This window comes from Cheilinus undulatus, linkage group 8 (genome assembly GCF_018320785.1).
Source record: "Cheilinus undulatus linkage group 8, ASM1832078v1, whole genome shotgun sequence".
Taxonomy (NCBI): domain Eukaryota; kingdom Metazoa; phylum Chordata; class Actinopteri; order Labriformes; family Labridae; genus Cheilinus; species Cheilinus undulatus.
The window spans coordinates 28336670-28359072 of record NC_054872.1 but is presented as its reverse complement, the minus strand read 5'-3'; the positions used below and the strand labels follow the sequence as shown (position 1 = coordinate 28359072).

At 40.1% G+C, this 22403-nt stretch overlaps 1 protein-coding gene across 3 annotated transcripts; it reads right to left on the bottom strand.

Annotated features, from left to right (window-relative positions):
- Positions 1–205: 205 nt before the first annotated feature.
- Positions 206–22370, bottom strand: tmem245 (transmembrane protein 245). 3 transcript variants are annotated; one of them, XR_005992198.1, is made up of 19 exons: positions 21662–22370; positions 17598–17715; positions 16985–17080; positions 15450–15554; positions 14966–15169; positions 14715–14884; positions 10406–10429; positions 6470–6574; positions 6306–6388; positions 6137–6227; positions 5934–6032; positions 5692–5823; positions 5311–5433; positions 4535–4680; positions 4348–4448; positions 4091–4265; positions 3460–3654; positions 1733–1906; positions 206–919 (listed from the first exon to the last, which is right to left on the bottom strand). XR_005992198.1 is itself a non-coding variant. In XM_041793025.1 (18 exons), exons 1-18 carry the CDS (start codon positions 22259–22261, stop codon positions 1858–1860), a joined length of 2616 nt encoding a protein of 871 aa, XP_041648959.1. In that variant the 5' UTR covers positions 22262–22370; the 3' UTR covers positions 206–1857. The 3 variants fall into 3 exon arrangements, 2 of the variants coding, with proteins under 2 accessions (XP_041648959.1, XP_041648960.1); XM_041793025.1 differs by having other exon boundaries at positions 206–1906; XM_041793026.1 differs by lacking the exon at positions 10406–10429 and having other exon boundaries at positions 206–1906; positions 21662–22369.
- Between the last annotated feature and the right edge of the window lie 33 nt (positions 22371–22403).

Genomic DNA, 22403 nt, shown 5'->3' with positions numbered 1-22403 from the left:
GATGGGATTTTAAAATGTGTTTGAATATTGAGTATAAATTTAATTAAATCAAAAGGATAGATTGTAGGCTATAGCTATGAAGGGTTTTTCTTTCATTCCCTGTAAAAACGGAGTGGGTAAAAATTTTTTTAATGTTCTGCCGCATAAGTAAAGTGGACTGGACTGGACCCCTAACCAGTCAAAAATCAATCTCCCAACTCGTTGCTTCAGTTTGAATGTAGTTTTATTGTGTCAGTGCATATCCATTGATAAAAAAGAAAACAGTTAAACAGTACCAAATGCAAACAACAGTAATTCAGTTACAGTGAACTATTGCTTGTTCTTGTTGAAACCCCAAACACGTTGCACTGCCCCATCCAACCCCCGTCAGGCAGCTAACACAGTAGCCATGTTTTATCAATGTGTCACATTACAAACACAGTTCATATGTACAGCTTGTTAATTAAAGCTTCATGTGATGTAAACGTCTTCTTACTCTCTATTCAGAAAAAGTACTGAGACTGATATTTGAGAATGGAGTGAGTGAGTGCAAAGCAGATGAGGTGATTAAAACATATAAAACCATTTATGAAGGATGTAGAACTACTGACAAAATCAAAGTCACGCGTGAAAGTTCAGAAATGACTTAGTCAAGCTAGTCAATATGAGGTTATTCTGAGCGTAAACCTGTTTCAACACTGGTTAAATCAAAGTAGTTTAGTGTGTTTTTTCACTCTGTGGGATTTTTAAAAAAGCTTAAAATAGATGAAAAAATGTTAAACAGTCCCTTATTTATCCCCTACCCACAGTTTCTTCACAGTTGCTCTGTCCAGCCACCTTTCTAGTCAGTCTTTGGGTTTCATCAGCACACTCCAGCGCGTCAGAGATATGTGCTGAGTCTATTTTTCAGCAGAACTGCTGCAAGAATGCATCAAGTGGCCTAAAGCAGATTCACACAAACAGAAAGTCAGGGAAGGGAAAGCACAGAGCATCCCTTCATTTTCAAAATAAAACACCAAGCATGGACAGCTGATATCATCACTGTGACAATGTTACAGCAAAACAAAGAAGTAAATGAAGAACAAATCAAGCTTGGACAATCACGGTGAGCACAGACTTTTTGGAAGTTGCAGGTTAGGGTCGAAACAAACTCCTTTAAAACAAAGTAGTTGCCATCAATGTGAACATGAAGAAATGAAGCACTGAAGGACATTTTCAAAAGAAAACTAAAAAAAAGTGACAAAGTAATAACTCAAGAAGGAGAGCAAAAAAGGGGGGAGTCTGAAGAACAACCATCACTAAAAAGTGAAGAATATTAGGTTAAACAAACATACAGTCAGGGACTCCCCCTGAGCCAGGCCTGACTATTTCAATGTGTTTTTACTAAAACCAGCCGTCACTTTAGACTGAACTTGAGCCTCCAAGAGGAGAGAGGTAGGGAGTACAAACACTGCACGACCACGATCTGGAGCTTACACACCACCGGGGTGCACGGGTAGACATCAGGGGTTTGTAGATATCAACGTATCATTCACCACAAACTTTACGATTACTGAAGATTTTTTTTTTTTTAGATATATCAAAACCAATTTAGGCACACGGCACAGAGCAATGACTAATTAGCGTCAACATCTCCACTATTTGAATCCCATTGTGCAATAATTGGTCCATGTTTGCGATCAGTACAAACGCTCACATGTGCAATTTTTGGGACTCAACAGCATCATGGGTAACAAGCCGATAAGCTGCCTACTCTTTTGGCTAGGGGCTGACTCCTGTAGAGTCGGGCGGGCGCCGTAGGAGGAGCTTCAGGCATGAGAGCAGTTCCACTTAGGAATCAGCCGACAAGGAGCCGCAGGAATCAAACTCCACTCAATCTCACTCACTGCTCTTCTTCAGGACTGAGGGGGTGGCGTCTGTGAAGGTCCTGTAAGTCAAAATTAATAAGACAGTAATGAGATATGTGCATTTTCATCCACTGGCTGGATCATTTAAAGTCAATGTAAAGCAATAACACTGGCAATTTTCAGTGATGATAGTAATTGATTTAGCAAACAGAATTAAGTTACAAAATAATTTTAAAATTAGGCATCAATCTCTAATCTGGTGTTGTTACACCTGCAAATGTAGTAACTTCCTACAAACAGTAAACCACAAATGTAATACATATCTGCAGCTTTTTATCTAATAATCCCATCAATGTTACAAATTTTGCACACATGTAAAAGCAGCTGCCCACTACAAACATAACAAATTTCTTACAAACGTAACTATTTGCAATTTATTATGTTTGTGGAAAGGTTAAAATCTCTGGCTTTAATTAATTTTATTAATTTCTCCCAAATGTAAATGAACATGAAAACAAAATGTTTGTGGTCATTGCAGCCTTGTTACAACTGCCAGTGGGTTCCAGTCATCTTAAGCTCAAGTTACATCAAAGAACGTAGTCCTGGCAATTTTTTGTTCGCCATGAAACATGAAATATTTGTTTCCAGAGAAACACTTGTAGAGTTCTGTATCTTAGCAGAGTAAATTTAAAGGTGTCAAAACAGCACTCTGAGGAAATTATAAATAACGTACAGAATCACTGTTCACCCAGCCAGTTTTATTGTTTTATAACAACTTAAAAAAAAAATGTTAAGTTGTTTTTAGTCTCAGGAAGTTGTTCCCTGTAAGTTTAAGACACAGTAGCTTGCTTTAATAGGGAAGGCCAGCACAGCATTGTCCTGTGAGCTTTGTTCATGTGCAAAAAAAGTTTGTTATTGTCAGCTCTCTATGGACTGTAAATAGCTTACATTTGGATCAGATGAACCCCCTCTGAGGGTTTATTAAAGAGGAACCCCTTTGATTTTGCAGACTTTTAAAAAATTGATAACAATCTTCTTTTCTCAATCAAAAATTTGGGCTAGATTCATGGCTCTACAAGTGTTTTAAGACTGGATAGAAAACTTCTGACTGAGCTTAAGGTGACTGAAGAAGGTTACAACAACTGCTTTTATGTTTGGGGGATGTATTATTTTTGTAGGATTATTGCATTAAAAGCTGCAGATCTTTAAAACATTTGTGGGAAGTTATAATGTTTGCAGGTATTACAGGTGTCAAAACCACTAACAGAACAACTGATCATCTGAATGAAGCCTATTTGTAGCATCATCCAATAGTGCCAAACTCAGAGGCTTTCTAGAGGAAAAATAAAACACTCAGTTTTTTTCTCTATACATCAAAGCTAACAATGATTTTTGGCCCATTAAGACCTGTTTGTACCCGTACGTAGGGCTGTGTAGTCTGGTAGCTGTGTAGTCAACTGCTCTGGTTGCCCGGCAGCCAGAGCAGTTGGTTGATTACTCCCTCCCTCCCCACTTGGCCACACCCATAAAAACTTGAATCATTAAAAAAAAATCATTAAAACTCCTTGTACGGTGTTTTTCAAATCCAGTTTCCTTTTTGTTTTACACAGACTTTAAAATTAAAAGATTTTACCTTAAAGGATGCAGCGGCCAGGTGGACTGCACAGGTGTTGGCACAGCTGAGCTGGGGCTCATCAGCATGGCACTGTAGATATTTGCTGCAACCACGAGGATGCAGAGGAGGATCGGCCCAATGATGGCCCCCTCCAGACCCAGATAATATGCCCCTCCTGCCACCGCCAAACCAGTCAGATAAGGATGTCCACCCCTAAGAGACAAAGACAAAAAAATATCTCAAAATCATAATATTATAACATATAAATGTATAGAAATCTGTTCTATCTATGAAATGTTTTCCTTTAAAGCATCTCCCGTTATGAAGCATGAAACTCAGAACCTAAAGAGGCCCTTTAATTAGTCAGAAAACAGACTTCAAAACAAGGCTTGGCTGCCAATAAAAGCTGAGCTTGAGTATTATTTGGCCAGCAATCTGGTGTTGTTTTCACTTGGTCTATCTCAAACAGCTGATGGTTATGAAACTGAAACTGACTGACGCAAAAAGAAACTATTTATAGACTTCGCAGATAGAATTGTTTCCTTTCTAAGCCATTTCCTCTACCACCAGGGCAGTTTGTTTACTGAAATTTGTCAGTCAAATGTGCCAACGCCACACTGGGAAATAAACACAAGCAGGCTGTACGCACCCTGATATGTCTGAGTAGATTGCTGTGTCTACAAAATATGTTGGAAGCAGGTGAAAGATCAGCAGCAGCACTGCCTTTACGCCTTCTCCCTGAGCCAGCCACAGGTCGCACACCGCTGGCACTGCCGCCCAGTACGTCCCCAAAAACGGCACGGCACCCAGGATGGCAGCCAGAGCTTTGGAAAGAGAGGGTTCAAATGGTGAGTATAAACTCAATACAGCCTGGCAGGTACATGTTATGAAAAGATGCAGACCCACCCGAGGGAATGAAGACGATGTTGATGCCAAAGATGGTGTGAGTGAGCCAAGTGTAGAGGCCGTAGAAGCCAGCCATTTTGAAAGAGGCGTCAAACACTCCTCTTAAGGGCAAACACACAGGTTTTAAAAATGTCTGGTTAGAGTCAGTTCTCTGATGGATGAAGTTTATGAGTGTTTCTATGTGTACCTGATGGCCTCTTCCACAGACTGGCCTATGATATTAGAGGAGGGTCCGGGCTGGGAGAGGGGGGTCAGGCTGATCACCCATTTCACAGGTTTGTAGTATTCACCGCTGGAGCTCAGCAGGTAGAAGAGAGTGGTCAGGAAAATCACCTGCACAATGCACAAAAGAGAACAATTATGCCCTCCCCAGTGTGGATAATATGGATGTTTCAAGTCTCAGGATTTGCAGAAAATGATTTTATTGATCTTACGGGACATGGACAGAAAAAAAAAAATTAAAAAACTGAGCTACAGGTTTATAGTAGGAACTATCTTGTGATCATGAAAAAGTGTCTGATCAACACTGGTAGGTTTCTGGTGCTTATGAGAAACTTTTCACAGAGAATTTTTTTCAGTTTATGTCTCCTGAGGGGCTCTGGGATGAGATCAAGGCTGTCCTATTTCTGATGTTTACCCCTGCCCCCTTCCCTTGTCTTTTAACGCCCTCAACACCCTACCCCTCCATTCCATATTACAAAAACACTCCAGCCCCTACAACTCATCATAAATATTAATGGTTGCTGAGCCTTTAAACACTATCTGCAATGACAACAAATTGTAGTCTATTGCCTCAGACCTCAATTTGTCAAATGTGTCAAATTTTAAGCTGGGATTTTCCTGTTACTCTTGTGCAAAACATAATAAACTGTGATTGCGAGGAATGTGAATTCTCTTGCCAATAAACTAAACCAAAACCACTTCATGTGACAGCATGATTTCACAGTGGTGAATGTTTCGTACTAGACTCAGGGCGAAGTTCAGCAGAGCTGTGCCGCTATGGAAAAGGACAGTGAAGAGAGTTGTTGTGGTAGAGATGAGGAGGCCAACGTTTCGACTCATTACCACCCACAGAGACTCCAGGATCTATAAAAAAACAACATGGCGACAGTAAAGATGACAGGAAAACTGTACATAGAATCGAAAAACTGCCAACAACTTCCAGATGTTGTGACACCCATTACAGGCAAGCAAGAACGCCACTGGCATGCAAAATACAACTAATTTGAAACAGATTGCTTGTTTAAAGACATACAAGGACAAACAAATGATGAATCTTTCCTCTCAGTTGGCTGAATTATTCTTAATTAAAGCACAATACATGCAAAGACCAAAAGTACTTACAGACAGCAGGGTCTCAATATTTTCCTGTAGAAACGAGGCGATGTCCTTCCAGTCCAGGATGTCGCCCAACCAGCTGTTCTGCCTCTGGGCCATCATCTTCTGGCCACGATGGCGTCCAGTGTGCGTTGTGTTCTGTTAAATGCAAAGTACATCTCATGATATGGCCCTTGAAGACTGGAAAAAACCTTTCCCAGTCTTCAAGGGCTTGAATAGACATTTGAAGTCTACCATTCAAACACTACCTTCACAAACCAGGAGTGGTAGAGTCGATCCCAGAGCTCTAAAACCTGCTTCTCAATCACAGCTGTGTGGTTCACCTTGTCTCCTAACATCTTATGAAGCTGCAAAAGAGAAAAAGATTCAGACAATTAATTAGTTTTATGTTTTTGCTTCAATATTTTAAGACTAAATAAATAAGAAGCACAGAGGCGGCCATTATTCTTACCTTATGTGTTATCCATTCTCTACCATGTTGATAGACATTAGTCGCAGCTGAGTTTAGAGCTTTCTGCACCACTCGGGCCTCTGGAAGCCAACTTAAGGAGGAAAAAGGGTTGTGATATTCATAAACTTGAAAAAAGAAGGATACAAATCAAAGTAATTAAATGCCATACTTGGCCCATTCTGGATGGTTAGACACAGTCTCATTGATGAGATTACTTGTCACGTCGATGATGTGAGCGCTTTCGTGATGAACCTAGAAAAACAACATCTTCTTTGTTACAGGATGATCTAACTAAAGGGCAATCAAGTGACTCAAGTAGCAACAACAACATACCATAGCGGTGAGTAGAAGAGCCATGAGCAATGTCCCTGTGACCAGGAGGAAGATGATGAAGATGCTGATGATCTTATCCAGAGATCGCTCCAACCACACAATCATCTGCACATAGAAAGACAGGAAAAGCAGACAGTCGAAAGAAAGAAGATCAAAAGTCAGTGCAGTCCTGAAAAGGCTGAGGATACACAGTGATCAGACACATGGAGAAACCTGTGTCCTTCCTGTTTTGGATCTAAATGTGCCTGCCCAGACCCTAAGAAAGTTTAAAGTCGACAAATATCCACAATGTCCTTAATGAGCATGCACACATCTTTCTACTCCAAAACATGCAAGTGAAAACTCAGGCTGTATTTATATAATATAATTATATTGAAAACTTTTGCATTCCTTCAAAGTTAATCCTGTTAAAAAGTGAGGAATTTCTTAACTCAGGTTTCTCAATGCTCCAAAACTGCATCTACAGCAAACCAGGACTTTAGTCTCGTCATGTTTGTTAGTTCATGTCAGAGAGCTATGTATTAAAATGAAGTTACTTGAGTTTAAAGTCATGAAAGAAGATCTTTAAGAGTTAATAATTCTCCAATAAAGTCAGGTGGTTTATCATTGAACACCATTTTTAATCCTCTGAGCAACAGTGCTTGGAGGGTTACACTATTTCAAGCTTTGGGTTCCTAGACAAAACTTTTTCTTTGATGAGACTGGTGTTGGGCTAAGATTTTTTATTTTTGTGGATAGTAGGAAAAAGATATAAGAACTGCCAATCTCATCTGACTGACAGGAGAGAAAAGACAGAAAAAATATATATCAGACAATCCATTTTCTGAGTCTAATCAAAGTTCTTTTGACGTATACTCCTTTAAAAGGAAATGAAAAAGGTTTTGGAAATGGAAATACAATGAAGGGCAATTATTCAAAGTGACCTTACGAAAAAAGGTGGAAAGAACAGTTTTGGCACTGTAGGTGAAAAATCAGGCCGATGTCTGGCTGTGGACCATACATCTCTGACACCCCCTCACACTGATCATTAATGTGAGACACCTTCTCTGTCAGAATAGAAGTGCCATAATGACAGTATAATGTATTTACAGTTTTAGATGTTTTTTTTTAATTCAACTTTATTTATAAACAAAGTCTGGCAGTTATAGTCATAAAATAACCACAATGCAAACATTACAGACTAAGCAGCATTTCATAAATAAAACAGAAAAAAGTTAGAGGTTTAATTGGGGATTAAATTATGTATAGACTTGTTTTAAAAGAAGTTAGAAGAAAGATGGCTCTCTTTAGCTTTGTAAGATTTGCTCGAGCTACACTAGTAGTAGTAGTTCTGTTTCATTCCTCCTTGAGTGGTAAACAAAGTGGATGTCTCACTCTGTGCAGGTCAAGATCTTATGTAAACAAAGTCACGTGAGTGACATGTAGGCTACCTGACCACCCCTGCTATAAATAGCACGTGATAGCCTACATCCGGCCTCTTTGATCTTCTGGCTGTTAGCCTGCTGTCTAACCCTGGTTAATCGCTCCATAAGGTCCGTATTGCGGTTCTTAATTCTGCAGGTCCAGGAAAGGTTGTTTGATGTTTGACAGTCTGCCTGTGACACCAGGAGTGCAAATTACTGCCCTCTAAGGCGGGGCTGTCAAGCTATCCTTTCCTGTTGGGAGGTTTTAGCCCGCTAGCTACACGTACTGTTGTAAACAGTTTGTTGTGGCAGCTAATTCCTCCAATCCTAGACATGAGTGCGGTTAGTATATCTCTCGTCTGGTGTCCTAGCATTGTTTGCTACATATGTTTTTTTTTTTTTGACTGATTGTTATTTTACGAGGTAAGTGCTAGGGGTCCTGATCATGTTCAGTGGCAGATAGTCACAGCTCCCGCTCAGTTTTCCTAGCGTCACCCTATAGTTTGTATGATAGCCTGTACTTCTTGTGAAGCTCAACTGCATGTTGAGGATGGCCATGATTTGTACCCCAAGTGTCTGGGTGTGGGTCAACTGAAGGAGGCCCTTTCAGACCCATGTATCAACTGCAGCATTTTGCCTCTGGCAGTGAGAGAGGAAAGGCTGCAGCAGGTGGAGAGTCTCCTGTTTGGGGATGACCTTCCAACCTCTGGGCACACACACAAGAGCACTGGCTCCCAAAGTAAGCGGTGGGGGGAGCACAGAGGCAGGGCACAGGAGGATGGTAGCCCCATATGTAAGAAGGTGGATGGCCTGGATGGCCCATATAAGGAACTCACTCTCAGTGCTCCTTCTCCCCAGATGCTGCAGCCAGAGCATGATGGCAGAGAGCTTGGGGATGTCAATGATGCAGCACTCCAAGCATTTGGTCTGATGACCAGGGAGCTTGGTCATCTGATGTCCACTCTGGTTGTCACACAATGTCTGGTTCCTCGTGACACTGCTGGCATAAATCATCCACTTTGTTTACTGCCACTGGCAGTCAGGAAGGAATGAAACAGAACGCACATTACAAAGGTAACTATGGTTCTGTGAATTCCTGGATGACAGCCAGTCATTCCGTTCACTCAGAACTTTTCGGTGTGAGAAGATTCTAAGAGGCCGGAAGTAGGCTTTCACGTGCTATTCATAGGAGTGGTCAGGTGGCCTACATGTCACTCACGTGACTTTTTTTTACATTAGATTTCGACTTGCACCGAGTGCGAGGAGACACATCCACTTTGTTTACTGCCAATGGCAGTCATCCAGGAACCGTCACAGAACCATAGTTACCTTTGTAACTTCCGTTGACATTGCTACTTAAGGCAATGTAGCTAAGTTAGCTTTAGCAACATAAGCTTGGGCGAATGTAGCTAAAGCTAATGTAGTTTTACAGCATACATAGCAAACATTAGCTTCGTTCTTACAGATATCCGCTTTGTGACCTTAGCTTTAGCTACATTAGCTATTTAGCTACGTTATCTACATAGCTACATAGCTTACCCAGCTAAAAGAGCTACATAAGCTATGTTTGTTATGTTAGATTGTTATTTAATGGAGGACCAGTTTTTTCTGTAAGCAGACAGTTTAATCAGCTTTAATAAACATTTTGTAATCAGGTTTTGCAGGTCTATTCCCTTTTTGGTGACAAAGAGCTGAAATGCATCACTGTCCAGTTTTATAAATATGATAGAAAGAATTCATGGTAGTGGATCAATATTGCTATTTAAGGGCCATTTTTTTCCATCTGTATCTGTATTTTTTGTCATAAACATGGGAGGCATAACAAACTTGCCTCTCAGTGCCTCCATATCCTCAATTATATGACCCAAAATTTATTTTCAACATCATCTTTGTCTGATGAAACCAAAGCTTTTACAGAAGTGGTCAAATATTCTTCAAGATACATTCCAGCCCTCACAGGATAGCACCAGATATTACAAATAAGTAAAGCTCTTGTTAGAAAGACGGCTTTGTCAGTGTTTCTTATTTAACAACTTTAAGGTGTTTCCAGCGTTGGGACCATCCCCTGCCCCGCTACCATCCATACAACTCCTGAGGTGTCACACCTCAGTCCTGCAAACCCCCAGAGCAGCTTCTCTTCTACATCCATTTTAAAAACACAGTCAGCCTCAGGATTATAGAGCAACCCTGGCTATCTAAATTAGCCATCGCTCCATGCAGCCCATTCATTCTCAAGCCAAACCTGCCGGTTAGATCACAGCACAGAAGGTACGGACGGGGCCGAGGGACAAAAGAGTCCTCCGCCTGACCGTAGCTTCCTTTCAAGGTAAAAGCAGGCAGCAGGAAAGCAGCGAGAGGACAGACATAAAGACAGGATGAGGGGGTGATGACAGTGGATGGGTGAAGTGCCAGTCCAAGCTTCTACAAGGTGTGCTCACGCCTTCACCCACACACAGAATAAACAGGTTATTTTGAACCGATGTTCTTTCATACACACTCTTTCTCTCAGCACTCTGCTCCCCAAAGTCATTACCTGCTTGTTAAGCCAATGCCAGAGCTTGGGGAGGAGACAAAGAGACATTGGGAAGATTATTTTCGGAAAGATCTGTGCAGCAGTCATCACATGTACCCGTGCAACAAGAACACAACCTCTTTGTTACGGGCAGGAGGAGAAGTGTGACATAAAGGATTTAACTATGACACACAGGGAGACTGGCTGAACAGTGGGGTGCAAGTTATCATAAATAACACACAACAGAAACACTTCCCAAGAACATCAAGAGAAAAACATCTTTCAGTTTAAAAGATGTTGGTAGCTAAGCCAATTTGACCACTAGGGGCAGCGTCACAAGCTTGAAACTCAACACTAATGTGTTATGGCGAAATACCGCCTCATTATTCATCCAGCAAACATGAAGCATCATCATCATTCAGAGTCATGTTTATTCTCATTTCACAAATGTTAGCCCAATTTTCTGTTGTCTTGTTGTAGATGGGTAGTGTGCAGCTTTTTGTATGTTGAAATTATACTATGTAGGCAAAGTAACTAATAAATATTTCATAAATGGTTATTCATTACACTGTGCAATGCGTAATCCTATACATTTTATGATCCTTAAGGTAATTTGTCTAGGATTCCAAGTGCTGCACACATTGAGCTGCACATTATAATGGGAATATCACAATACAGCAATTCTGGAATAACTGACATAGTGCCTCACAGTATCTGGTTAAATAAAGAATAAAAAATGCCCAGAAAGAGGTAAAGCACAGGATTAATGTATATATTTCAAGAAATTTGGTGTCAGTTTCACCTCTGATCACACTTCTTTCATAAAACCTTCCACCACAGTCCCACATTACCCTGCGGTCTTCCTCTTTTATCTTACTATGGGCTTCTTCTTTGGCCTATTAACCTCTATCTACAGAAGTGCTACATTTAGGGGATCCCTATCAGCTCGTACATCTTCTCAAGGTGATTTATAGCTTATATTTGTGCAAACATATGACCTCTTGTTTGTTTTTCTTCCTTTTGAGATTATTTCTCATCATGCATCTGGTGGAAATTCCAACAACTTTTGGGCAGAGAAAAAGATGTAGAAGGAGATGGAGATCACATATGAGTTATTATGTCTCATAATTTTATGTTTTTAAATAATTTAAATCGAGTAGAAATGAAAGGAAAGCTAAAAACAAAGCAACTTTGCAAGTTACAGCGACAACTGAAGAACTACCCCGGACACACTTCAGAATAAAAGTACTGTATGAAAACATGGGCTGTCACACCACCACCACAAAATGATCTGGCTTTTACTTTGGGAAAAAACAGTGAGGTTTTACCGTACCTGTCATGTCAGCCTGGAATGAATTGACAGACATGATACAGATACAGGTGCAGAGATCTGACTGCAGCTCTGAGCAGAAAAGTCTTTCCATCTATTGAGCTATGAATGGACATTCATCAGCTTCAGACTGAACTATGCTCATCTTCATGTTTTGAAAAGTGAACTGTTTTACGCACAACACTGGCTCCCGTTGGTAATGTATGACGGTCACATCATTGAAAACAGAATTTGCATAAGACCAGACTAAAGACTAACGCCAAGACTTGAGAAAGACTGCCCAAAAACCGCTAGGATCAAGTTTTATGACCACCGTACACCAAAGGCTGAGATCATGGGAGCGCACTGCAACTTTAGCAAGACTCCCATGATTTTACTCCAATTTTTTGCATTTTGTCTGCAAGTTTCAAATCGCACAAAAGTTGCTGGATGAATGGCTGCCTTAAGCATCTGTATACAGAGTGTGATTTAAGTACCAGGCGATTCAGCACTCAAATTCTAAAGTATTTTCATAACAATGTACTGCTTTTGTTTTTGTCATTTTTTCTCTACCTCTTTTTTTTAACTAATTGTGAAGAATCTTGATTCATATTCATATATATATATATTAGTGCTGTCAAACGCTTAAAATTTTAATCAGATTAATCATGATGATGGATTAATCCACATTAACGCATTAATTATGACAGCCCAAATATATATTCAATATTTGTCTGATATAATATTTGTCAGATAATGGTTTAGTTAATTTCATGAAAAATGCATTATCCTCTGTTCATTTTATTCTCCTTATTTGTTCAAATAACAGACAATCTAAATAAAATATTATTTTTTCAAAAGAATTTTTAATGTGATTAATATGAAAGATTAAGTTAGAAAATCATGAAATTCAGAGGTAAGGTACTTCAGGTGAGAAAACCCCCAAGTGAAAATAAAGCATTTATCACTAGATATCATCACTGAATACCAGTATTAGATAACTGAATTTGATGTGCATACTGAATTAATAAAGTAAGAAAATTAAAAACTTATTTGTGTGTCTGGTTGAGTTTACAAAAATCAATATCTCATTATCAAAAAAAATCATATTTGGGTAAAAAAAAAAAAAAGGAATGCCCTTCTCTGTTCCGCAACGAGCAATTCACACAAAGTTGTAACAGAGCTGTGCACGCCCGAACTTAGACACACACCCCGGCATCCCGTAATCAGATGGCAGCCACTGCCTGAACTGCTGCTTTCATGAAACTCGAAACTCTGGATTTCTTGGTTCAAGACTTTGTATTTTCTAAATGAAATACGGGGAAAATAACATGAACATTCATTTTGATCGATTAGATCCAATAGACTTTTTTCCTCCATGTCTGAGTTGGACATCCGACTTTAAGCAGTGTCACAGCACACGTATTTACGTTTGAGGTCGGAAACTTCAGAATACCGAGCTCGCTTGAACACATCATGGAACTTTTCAGACGCTGCTGTGAGCAGAGATGTGTCTGCTCTCTCCTCTCCTGTACAGAGTGTGATCAGCTCTCTAACCTCGCAGTCTCTCCAGTTAATCCACATCATTCTTTGTTTTATCCCCCATTGTTCTCTCCGATGAAATGCCGCTCGATTAAACTGTGCTGGTTTTTAAATCTCCTGTTTATGGAGACAGCAGCGCACACTTGCCGTTGTGGAATGCCGTGACATCCTTTCACACTCGTTACGGAAAAGTCTGTTACGGCTCTGATACTACCTCTCAATCCGGATCAGAGGTGGGGCGGAACGGTTGCTTTCATACAGAACAGTGTTGTGCAACAAAGGCGTAACAGACACGGAAAAGAGAGGCAGTGTAAAAGTAGCTTAAGTGACTGATGTGACTTACAGTGAATGACTTCTAAGGCCAGAATGTCTTTAATTTCAAGGTTTGCTGGCGGAATTATTTTTCCAAGTCGTCACTGCCTGAGGACCTGAGAGCAGCATCTAATGTTACTACTTTTAAAGGCTTCTAACTGAATTTATTATTATCATCTGAATTTGTTTTAATCATTTGGATTTTTATCTTATTATGTCTTAATTTAAGAATTATCTTTCAGTTGTATATCGTCTTATTCTATTATATTTTACCCAGTTCTCCTTCAGTGTTTATTTACTCATTTTGGTATATTTCACCAAGATACCCTTTACTGTTTTTATTATTTTAGCACCTTTATAATCTATTCTTTACATATTTATTTATTTCAATTTAATTTTTTTTCATTAGATTTTATGATACTTTATTCACTTTAAGCTAGCTCAAGTGTTTCCTCGTTATGAATCTCAAGATAACATTTCCTTAGCACATAAGTTCCTCTTCTTCAAGAGTATTAAATTACAACATATTTGCAAATGTTGTGTATTGATTGCAGGGTGGGGTGGAGGGGTGAGGGCTGGGTTAGGGTTAGGTCATCTATTTGTTTGAGTGTTATGAATGTTGTGCTACTTTGCTTTGTATGAAAAGTGCTTTAAACATTAAGGTTGTTCATTTAATTGATTGGAAACATTCTAGGAAATGACGAGATAATTATCCCAAATCTGAGTTTGCACATAAATACAGAAACAATCTGAGGGGGTTTGGGGTTTTTTTGTTTGTTTTTTTGTTTTTTATATAAGAGTTGGAGATAACATACAGGAGATGACTTCTCTTCTACAAACAAAAAAACTTCCCTGACGTTTGTTAAGACAATGTCGTAAGCTTCAAACCTTGTGAATGCTCTCATTATCATAACCAGAATTCCAAAGCTGTCCAGCATTTTTTAACTATTTTAACTCTTGATCCCAATTTTACATGTTGGTATTTGAGCTGAGCTGAAACAGTTAAAGTCCAGACAGACGCGTACATTTTCAAAGATAAACCAAGAACACTGAAAAATGTGCTGGTGTACAACAAGAGAAAGAGTGTGATCTAGACGTGTGTGAATCAAAGATAGCAACAAGAGAAATGTGTACTGTTGGTACTTGGAGATCAGTCCAAGACGTTACCTTAGTGTCAATACGCAGCAGGAACTGAGCCAGGCCTTTGATTGGTCCAGGAAGCAGGGCCTCCTCTCTCTCACGTCCGAGCTTCTCCAGCACGGCCCACCACGAGCTCAGTGTCCGCTCTGCAAAGCTCTTCAGGCCAAAGTGGACCACAGACTTCTTCAGCACCCACACTGAAGCATCAATGCAACATTAGTCTGAGCAGATGTGAGAAAAACAGTGTAAAAATACTAAATATGTGTGTGTGCTGTTACCAGCCACAGGAATGGGCAGCAGCTGCAGGATCCACAGGTTGAGCCACACCTGAACCAGTACGATGGCCCACACCAGCAGAATGAAGTAGATATCACTGGCTCTGTGGGAGCTTTTTTCTTTCTGGAAGAGGCCGGCTGGTAATGAACGAGAGCCTTGAGGGAATCCAGGCGTGGAGGGAAGTGGGCCAACAGACTGCACGCCATCTTTCAGATGACATCAGGGAAAACACAGAGGAGGCAAAAAAGGAAGAGAAAGCAATTAGGACACACTGTGGTTTGGTGTCATGTAGTAAGTGCCCACCACTGCAGCTGAAAAGAGAAGCCAAAACAGGGTGGTGCTGAGCTGCAGCTCTACTTGTGTAGATGTTATCTTTTCTACTGAAACACAAAGTGAATAAAACAAGAATCTAAGGACCTATTATTTTGTGGATATACAGTCAATCAATGAAAACAAGTGAAAACAAAATAAGGTGTCACATTGTACCTGTAGAGTCTTCACTGGGCTCAGTTTTCGGCTGAAGGTTGCTACAGGAGATTGCCATGTAAATAGTGTTAGCAGCAAATGACAACACCTGCCCCGACAGCTCTCCTGAGGGAATAGAGAAGCAGAAAACACATCAGACATTATGGCAAACACACTTCTTTCTCATGTGTTTCAATAGCCTTCTTCACTCATGCATTCCTGAAGAAAATCCTGGAGGATTTCAGGCCAGTCTTCCTCTGACGTCATCCTGAGCTGCTCATTCACATACAGAATGTCCCACATTTTCACTGTCAGATGGGAGGGTCAGGGGTCCTCAGAGGGTGAGATAAGACATAAAGGGTTTCTGTGGAAAACTCATCTGGTAGAGAAAGCACTATAAAAACACTTCATTTCCTTTATTTCGTTGCTTTGTGTAACTGAACAAGTTTTCATAACCAACGAATGAGTGGAAATGAATATACTCTCTGGTAGGCAGAAAAGAGTATAAAGCCACTTCATCAGCAATTGTAGGTTAAATACATCATCATCCCTGTACACTCAATCACGGTGAATTTCAATGAATCTTTTAACTGTGTCCACACAGCCCACTTCACATGAAAATGTTATCGGGGGTTGTGAGGAAAAGTTTGAATACACTTTGGGTGAGAAAATTGTCTGTTTGCAATCACACATGCAGCTCACCCTAACAGACAGAGGAATTTTCAGGATATTTGTGCATGTGTGAAAGCACAAAATGTCTAATGCTCTTTAGTTTTCAATCACTGTGTCCTGTATTAACAAAAACAGACAAACATATTTTTAGGGCTGTCCAAAGATTACAATTTCTAATGGATTTATCTCAGAATTTCTGTAGTTAATCTGGATTAATCACATCATTTTTAGCGCATTTTGAAATTCCACTGTTTTGCATTTAAAGCTGTTTTCGTGTCAATTTAAGTTTAAGACTGAAAAGGTTTTAAAAATGTGGGAGACCACAGACATAAGGACAACTTCAAATGATTATGAATAAACATTTTATAACCCTCTGTGATGACTCAGCCAGACTGTGAGACCACTCTGGCCACACACATGACTCCAGTAGAAAAACAAACATGGAAGTCTATCGATACCCTTGGCTTATCTCTCCCCAGTAAACTGTCCTGGCATGTGTTACAGTTGCAGCAAAAACACCAACAAAAATTACATTACATATTTACAAATATGATATTGATTTACACATTAAATTCCACTAGTAATCCCAGTAACCACAAGAAGTGATGCAACCTAGAATCTGTGAGTGATAAGTGAGTGACTCTGCATCTTATTATGCAAACAGCACAAAACAAGACATGATAAAGTGACCAGAGTGCACAAAACTAAATAGTTCCCCCTGTAATCAAGAACTGCATCAGGATTTCTAATCTTCACAAACATGTCACAAGTGCATTTTCACATATGAAAGCTTTTTTCTGTTGTCTTTATGATGTTTTAATGCCCAGTTCATGGGGAGCAAAGGCTTCTAACTGTGGTGCATTTACGTGTTTATTAGTAATCACCTCTGCCAGGAACAGGCGGTTTCTCTTGGGAGCCCACAATCATGAGTACAACCATAACCACAAATAAGGGCACTCTCCACGAGCCGGTCAGGGACACTAAAAACAGATCACAAATTAGGGAGATTAATGTGAATAAGCATGATATTTTGTTGACATGGAAAATACTAAGTGTAGCTACATTTCTAGGGAAGTTTTCAAATAAGATTATAGGTTTTATAAGTGTACATCATACTGAGATTATATTTTAATCCTCCAATCACGTGGTGACATCTTAACAGAGGCACTCATTCACTTTTAACATTTGAAGCCTGAAGGTCGACTGTGCTAAAAATACTGAGACTTCCTCATGTGCTCAGCATGTGCCCTGTCTGATGAGAGACCTGCAGAAGCCCCATCTAGTCTTTACTAGAGAATGACATCGATCCCTCCACCGCATGAAACCACTATGTTTGAGCCAATTTCCTGAAGGCTGCTTTCAGCTATACACAACCTGTCTACTCAAGTTTGAAAAAATGTTAAAAATCAACCCAGCGGCAAAAACAGTTTGCATAAAAGTATGAAATGAAAACTAACAGGTCTGAGCAGACACCCTACCTCTCACACACTCACTCACCTATGTAGAAAAGCAGGATGGACCAGACAGGAAGAGCCAAAGCCCGCAGGTAGCGCTCAGTGTGGGGACCCCATTTGAAACAAACAGCCAACAGGTAACCAAACACCACAGTGCACACCTGAAGAGAAAACAGAGCAGCAGAGAGAGAACATTATGGAAATAAAGAGTATAAAAAATGATGACTTGTAATGTACAGGAGGACTTATGATGTTAATCTGATAGCAAGCTCAGGCATATTTAAATACTACTGACCAGTTCCCAGTGGTTTTGTAAGCTGTCGGGGATTTTGTGTTATGGTTTTATTGAATGCGAGCTGGAGCAGCAGGAGAGTAACTGAAACTATCAGTTGTTAAAAAGTTAAAAAGGAAGTGTTTTGAAAAGATATTCACTTAGTTCTTCTTTCATTTCTAAAAAGAACAGTGCCTTTTTCCAGCCACTTAAATCAAACACTGCCTGTTTTTTGACCATCTTTAAATTAAAGTTGTAACAATACCAGATTTTTTTATTTTGCTGCAATTCCAGTAAATAGAAAGATGTCTGTTTCAATAACATGGCAATGAAAACAGAAGCCCCAAGTATCCAGTATTGGGTAATTTCTGTTTTTCTTTTTATAGCAAAAGTTAAGCAGACTTCTGCACACTGTCTATATTGCACAAATAGGCTTACTCACTACAAAAACATTGCCATTGATTTTGTGCATTTTAGATGATTCCCTCTCTTTTTCACATTGGGTTATAAATGTGACCAAAGAGCACATTTTTGTTATGTTTTGTACATTTCAATACTGTAAAACATAAAATCTACTAGGGGTGAGTATCAAAATACTTGATACCGATACCAACACACCCAGTTCCTACTGGACAAAATTACCACAAAGATATCGATACTTAATTTCGATACCCTGCCACCCCACATGAAAGGCAAGAGAAATGTGATTTTTTATCATTTAGGTAGACTAATTTTATTATAACTGAGCACACACCTTTATGTTGTTTAGCTGTCTGGAGTAATGTCTCTGCTCTGCTTGCAGTGAAATTATCACTTTGACCGACACATTTACTCTATTTTTTATCTCTAACACAATTAAAACATTTAGTATCGAAAAGCACAACATTTTTACAATCTTACTTCAAATTACATGTTTTTCTATGTTTAATTCCTTCACTTGTGAGGAAATTTCCTGCATTACAGAACAAGGAGTTAATTAATGAAAATAATCTGAGCTTAATCTAAACCTAGCACAAAAAGTAAGGACATTTGTGTTTAGTAGATTCTTTGTTGTAACAATGCTCCTTTGCAATAAATCTAATACAGTTGAAAGCCTGTTAATTCCTTTTAAATGGTGCCACATTTGTAAGGAACATGCATTTGTTGGATGAGAAGCAGAGCTGAGGATGTGGGCTGCACCCATGAAATATTTGCCTTATCTTCTCTGCCAATGCCAAACAGCTTATCAGCTGCCATTGACTCTTGTTTGGTGGGTTGGATGATCGAAGTCTGAATAACAAGACATAACAAGGTATAGTGGCAATTTAACAATTCACTGAACAAACAGGAGCCTCAGTAGTGTGTGGAAAAACCATACACAGCCACAACAGCCTGGCACCTCCTCCTCATGCTGGTCACCAGCCTGGTCACACACTGCAGTGGGATGGCATTCCATTCTTCAAAAGTCAGCCAACTTGGTTGTGTTGGTCACTCTGGCACGAACAGCACACCCAAGCTGATACCATAAGTGTTCAACGGGGTTGGGGTCAGGACTGCTGGCAGGCCGTTTCATACTCTCCACTCCCAAATTCTAGAGGTAGTCTCTGAAAAACCCTGTTCTGAGGGAGCGCTGTCATCTTGGAGGACAGAGTTCAGTCCCAAACTGTGGAGATCTGGTATTACCACTGGTTGCAGAATCTCATCTCAATATCTCTCTACACTGGGATTGCCTCCAGTGATGACAAGTCTCATTTTTCCATGAGAGAGATGCCACCCCCACATCATCACATCGCCTCCACCAAAATATGCTACCCTGTCAACACAGCAATCAGCACAGCATTCTCTGCATCTTCTCCACACTTTGACCCTACGATCTAATCTGGACTCATCAACTAACGTAACATTCCTCCACATGTTCTGATTGTCAACACCTGAGTACCAGAAGCTCAAAACAAGAGTCAATAGCAACAGCAGAATAAGCTGTTTGGCACTGGCAGAGAAGATTTGGCACATTTCACAGGGTGCCACCAACACATTCAGCTCTGCTGCTCATCCCACAAATGCATGTTCCTTACAAATGTTGCACCATTTAAAAGGGAAATAAACAGGCTTTCCAACAGTACAAGATTTATTTCCAAGCAGCATTGTTACAACAATGAAATAATCTACCAAAAACAAATGTCCTTACTTTTTGTGCTAAGTATATAATGACAATAATAACTTGTTGCAGCTCTTGTTAAAATATTTTTACATGAAAACAATGCTTGTATCACTGAAAACACTGAAATTTGTCTTAAATATGATCTCATCTTGATCTGAGACTGTTTCATTGACATTTCAATGACCCTAAACTGATCAAACTGCCCACTCTGGGCCTTGGACATCTCTGATAACATGAAATGGGAAATAGAATTTAACGAGACTTGTAAAAATCATTGTTTGCCAAAGTCTTTTTAATTTTCTCTCCACACAAAGACATCTTGCTGTGTCATTTAATATTGTGTCATTGAGCCTATTTATAGACAAGGAGCCTGTGTCAATCCACCTCTGCGTCTGGAGAAAAGGTGGACTGTCTGAGGAGGAACATTTAACACAATTTGTATCCATTAAAAGTGTAGCTGAGCTCAGGCCCCTGGAGCTGTTTGGGAATAAAAAGGTATTGATCGATCATAAAGAACCTGAAACTAGAGGAAATGAGATCAGCTGGCAAGTCAAAGCAGAAGATTCAAGAAAAACCTTTTCTGTATTGAGGTTACTACTATTTAGACACCCATTCAAGGAAATTCAATTCATAGTCTTGTTCCTGGGATTTGTAATGTTTCTACACTATATAAAGTCATTACTGGAAAATGTGAACATGTACACATTCTTTATCTAAGGCTGATTTTTTTATTATTTAAATGAGGACATCTATTTCAATAGGGCTACTATGTGTTAATTAATTCTTTCATCATTTACTCTACAGGCTGTTTTCTTAATTAATAATCTAATAAATAAATATACAAAGAAGACTGTACATATGCCACAAAAATCTGTAAAAGTTTTTCATATTCGAATAACAGACCAAAACAAATGTAGCGTACTAATAAAAGACCCCAAATAACTGCACAAATTTTCTGGTGTAGTTGGAACCAGTGACCATTATCACTCAAAAAAATAGATTAATTTGTACACAGTACTTGTTGCTGATTGCCACTGTTGCTTGATTTGAACAATAATATTTATCATTGTCATCATCATTTTAATAACACTACAACCATTCTTGTCATTCAATTATTTACTGTAATTGTACAGCTTGGTTACTATCCTTAAATGCTGTTATTGACTGTCAGTATCTGAGATCTACATTTAAAATATCTGTTTATAGTGATCATTTTTGTATAAACACATACATAGCATGAATATGGTTTTATGACCTCTCTTTTTTATATATATTGTTTTAATTTGCAATTGTGATGTTTTTGTTAGACTTCCACTCTGCTTTTTGTAATGATGCCGTTCTCAATGCCTCGAATTGCCCCCATGGTGACAAATAAAGTTTTTAAAATTGAAACTGATTTGAAAGAGCTCTAACATCCTCTATTCAAATATAAATTTAGACTAAATTTTGCATGTGAGCATGGCTCTATTTTAATTCTACTTTAATTTACCATGTGGTTAAAACATTAAGATATTGATAATAGTTTGATGTGATTTTTTTTTTCATATGCCCCCTTGCTCTCTGGTCTGCTGCCAGTTTTGGGTGACCGTTGACATTCTGACTTCACCCACCAGAGGCATCCACACAGTGACACTGAGGGGCTTTTGTTGTCATTAGAGATGGGTGTGTGCCCAGTTGCCACTGTCTCTTCACTCACCCACACGGTGTGGAAACAGTCCAGCACGGCCCCGATGATCCCACAGACGTGCCCAAGGATCACCTGCATGCCGATGACGCTCCAGAACAGGTAGAGGAAGTAAACCAGCGGCGCCCCGGCACCGATTACCAGCAGCACCGTGAGCCTCTCCAGCACTAGCCTGCCCATCGCCTCCACCCCGTAGTTCACACACCACACAGGGACCAGCAGGGTCCCCAGCACGATGGGAGTCCCGGTTTCCTGCAGGCCGTTGAGCCAGGAACGGCCGAGCCGGGCCAGGGAGTGCTTGAAGGGGTGGAGGAAGGTTCCGCAAAGCGTGGCCCAAAGCAGCGGGCGGAGGAAGGCCTCCAGGATGAAGTAGACTAACACCGCCGCCCCGCAGCAGATAGCCACGAATATCATCGCCCCGGTGTTATAGAAGGCCTGTTTGATGTTTTTATCAAACTTTAGGGAAGACGGCTGGCTCAGCAGCTGGCTCACCATCCCAACGGCCGGCTGGACGCTTTCGGAGAAAGAGACAAAGTGAGGCCGCTCAGAGGGAGGGCTCCCCGGGGGAGAGACAGCGGCAGGCTCTGATGCCGAGTCCTCCTCGTCTGCCATGTTCCCCGACTCCGCTACGGTAACGTCGATCCGCCGGAGATATCCACCGCGTGAGGGAGGAAAACATGTGACGTAACAGCGACGAATTCGCCAACGGAATTGTGGGAAATTGGGTCTCTGGAAAGAAAAAGAAACACTTCCG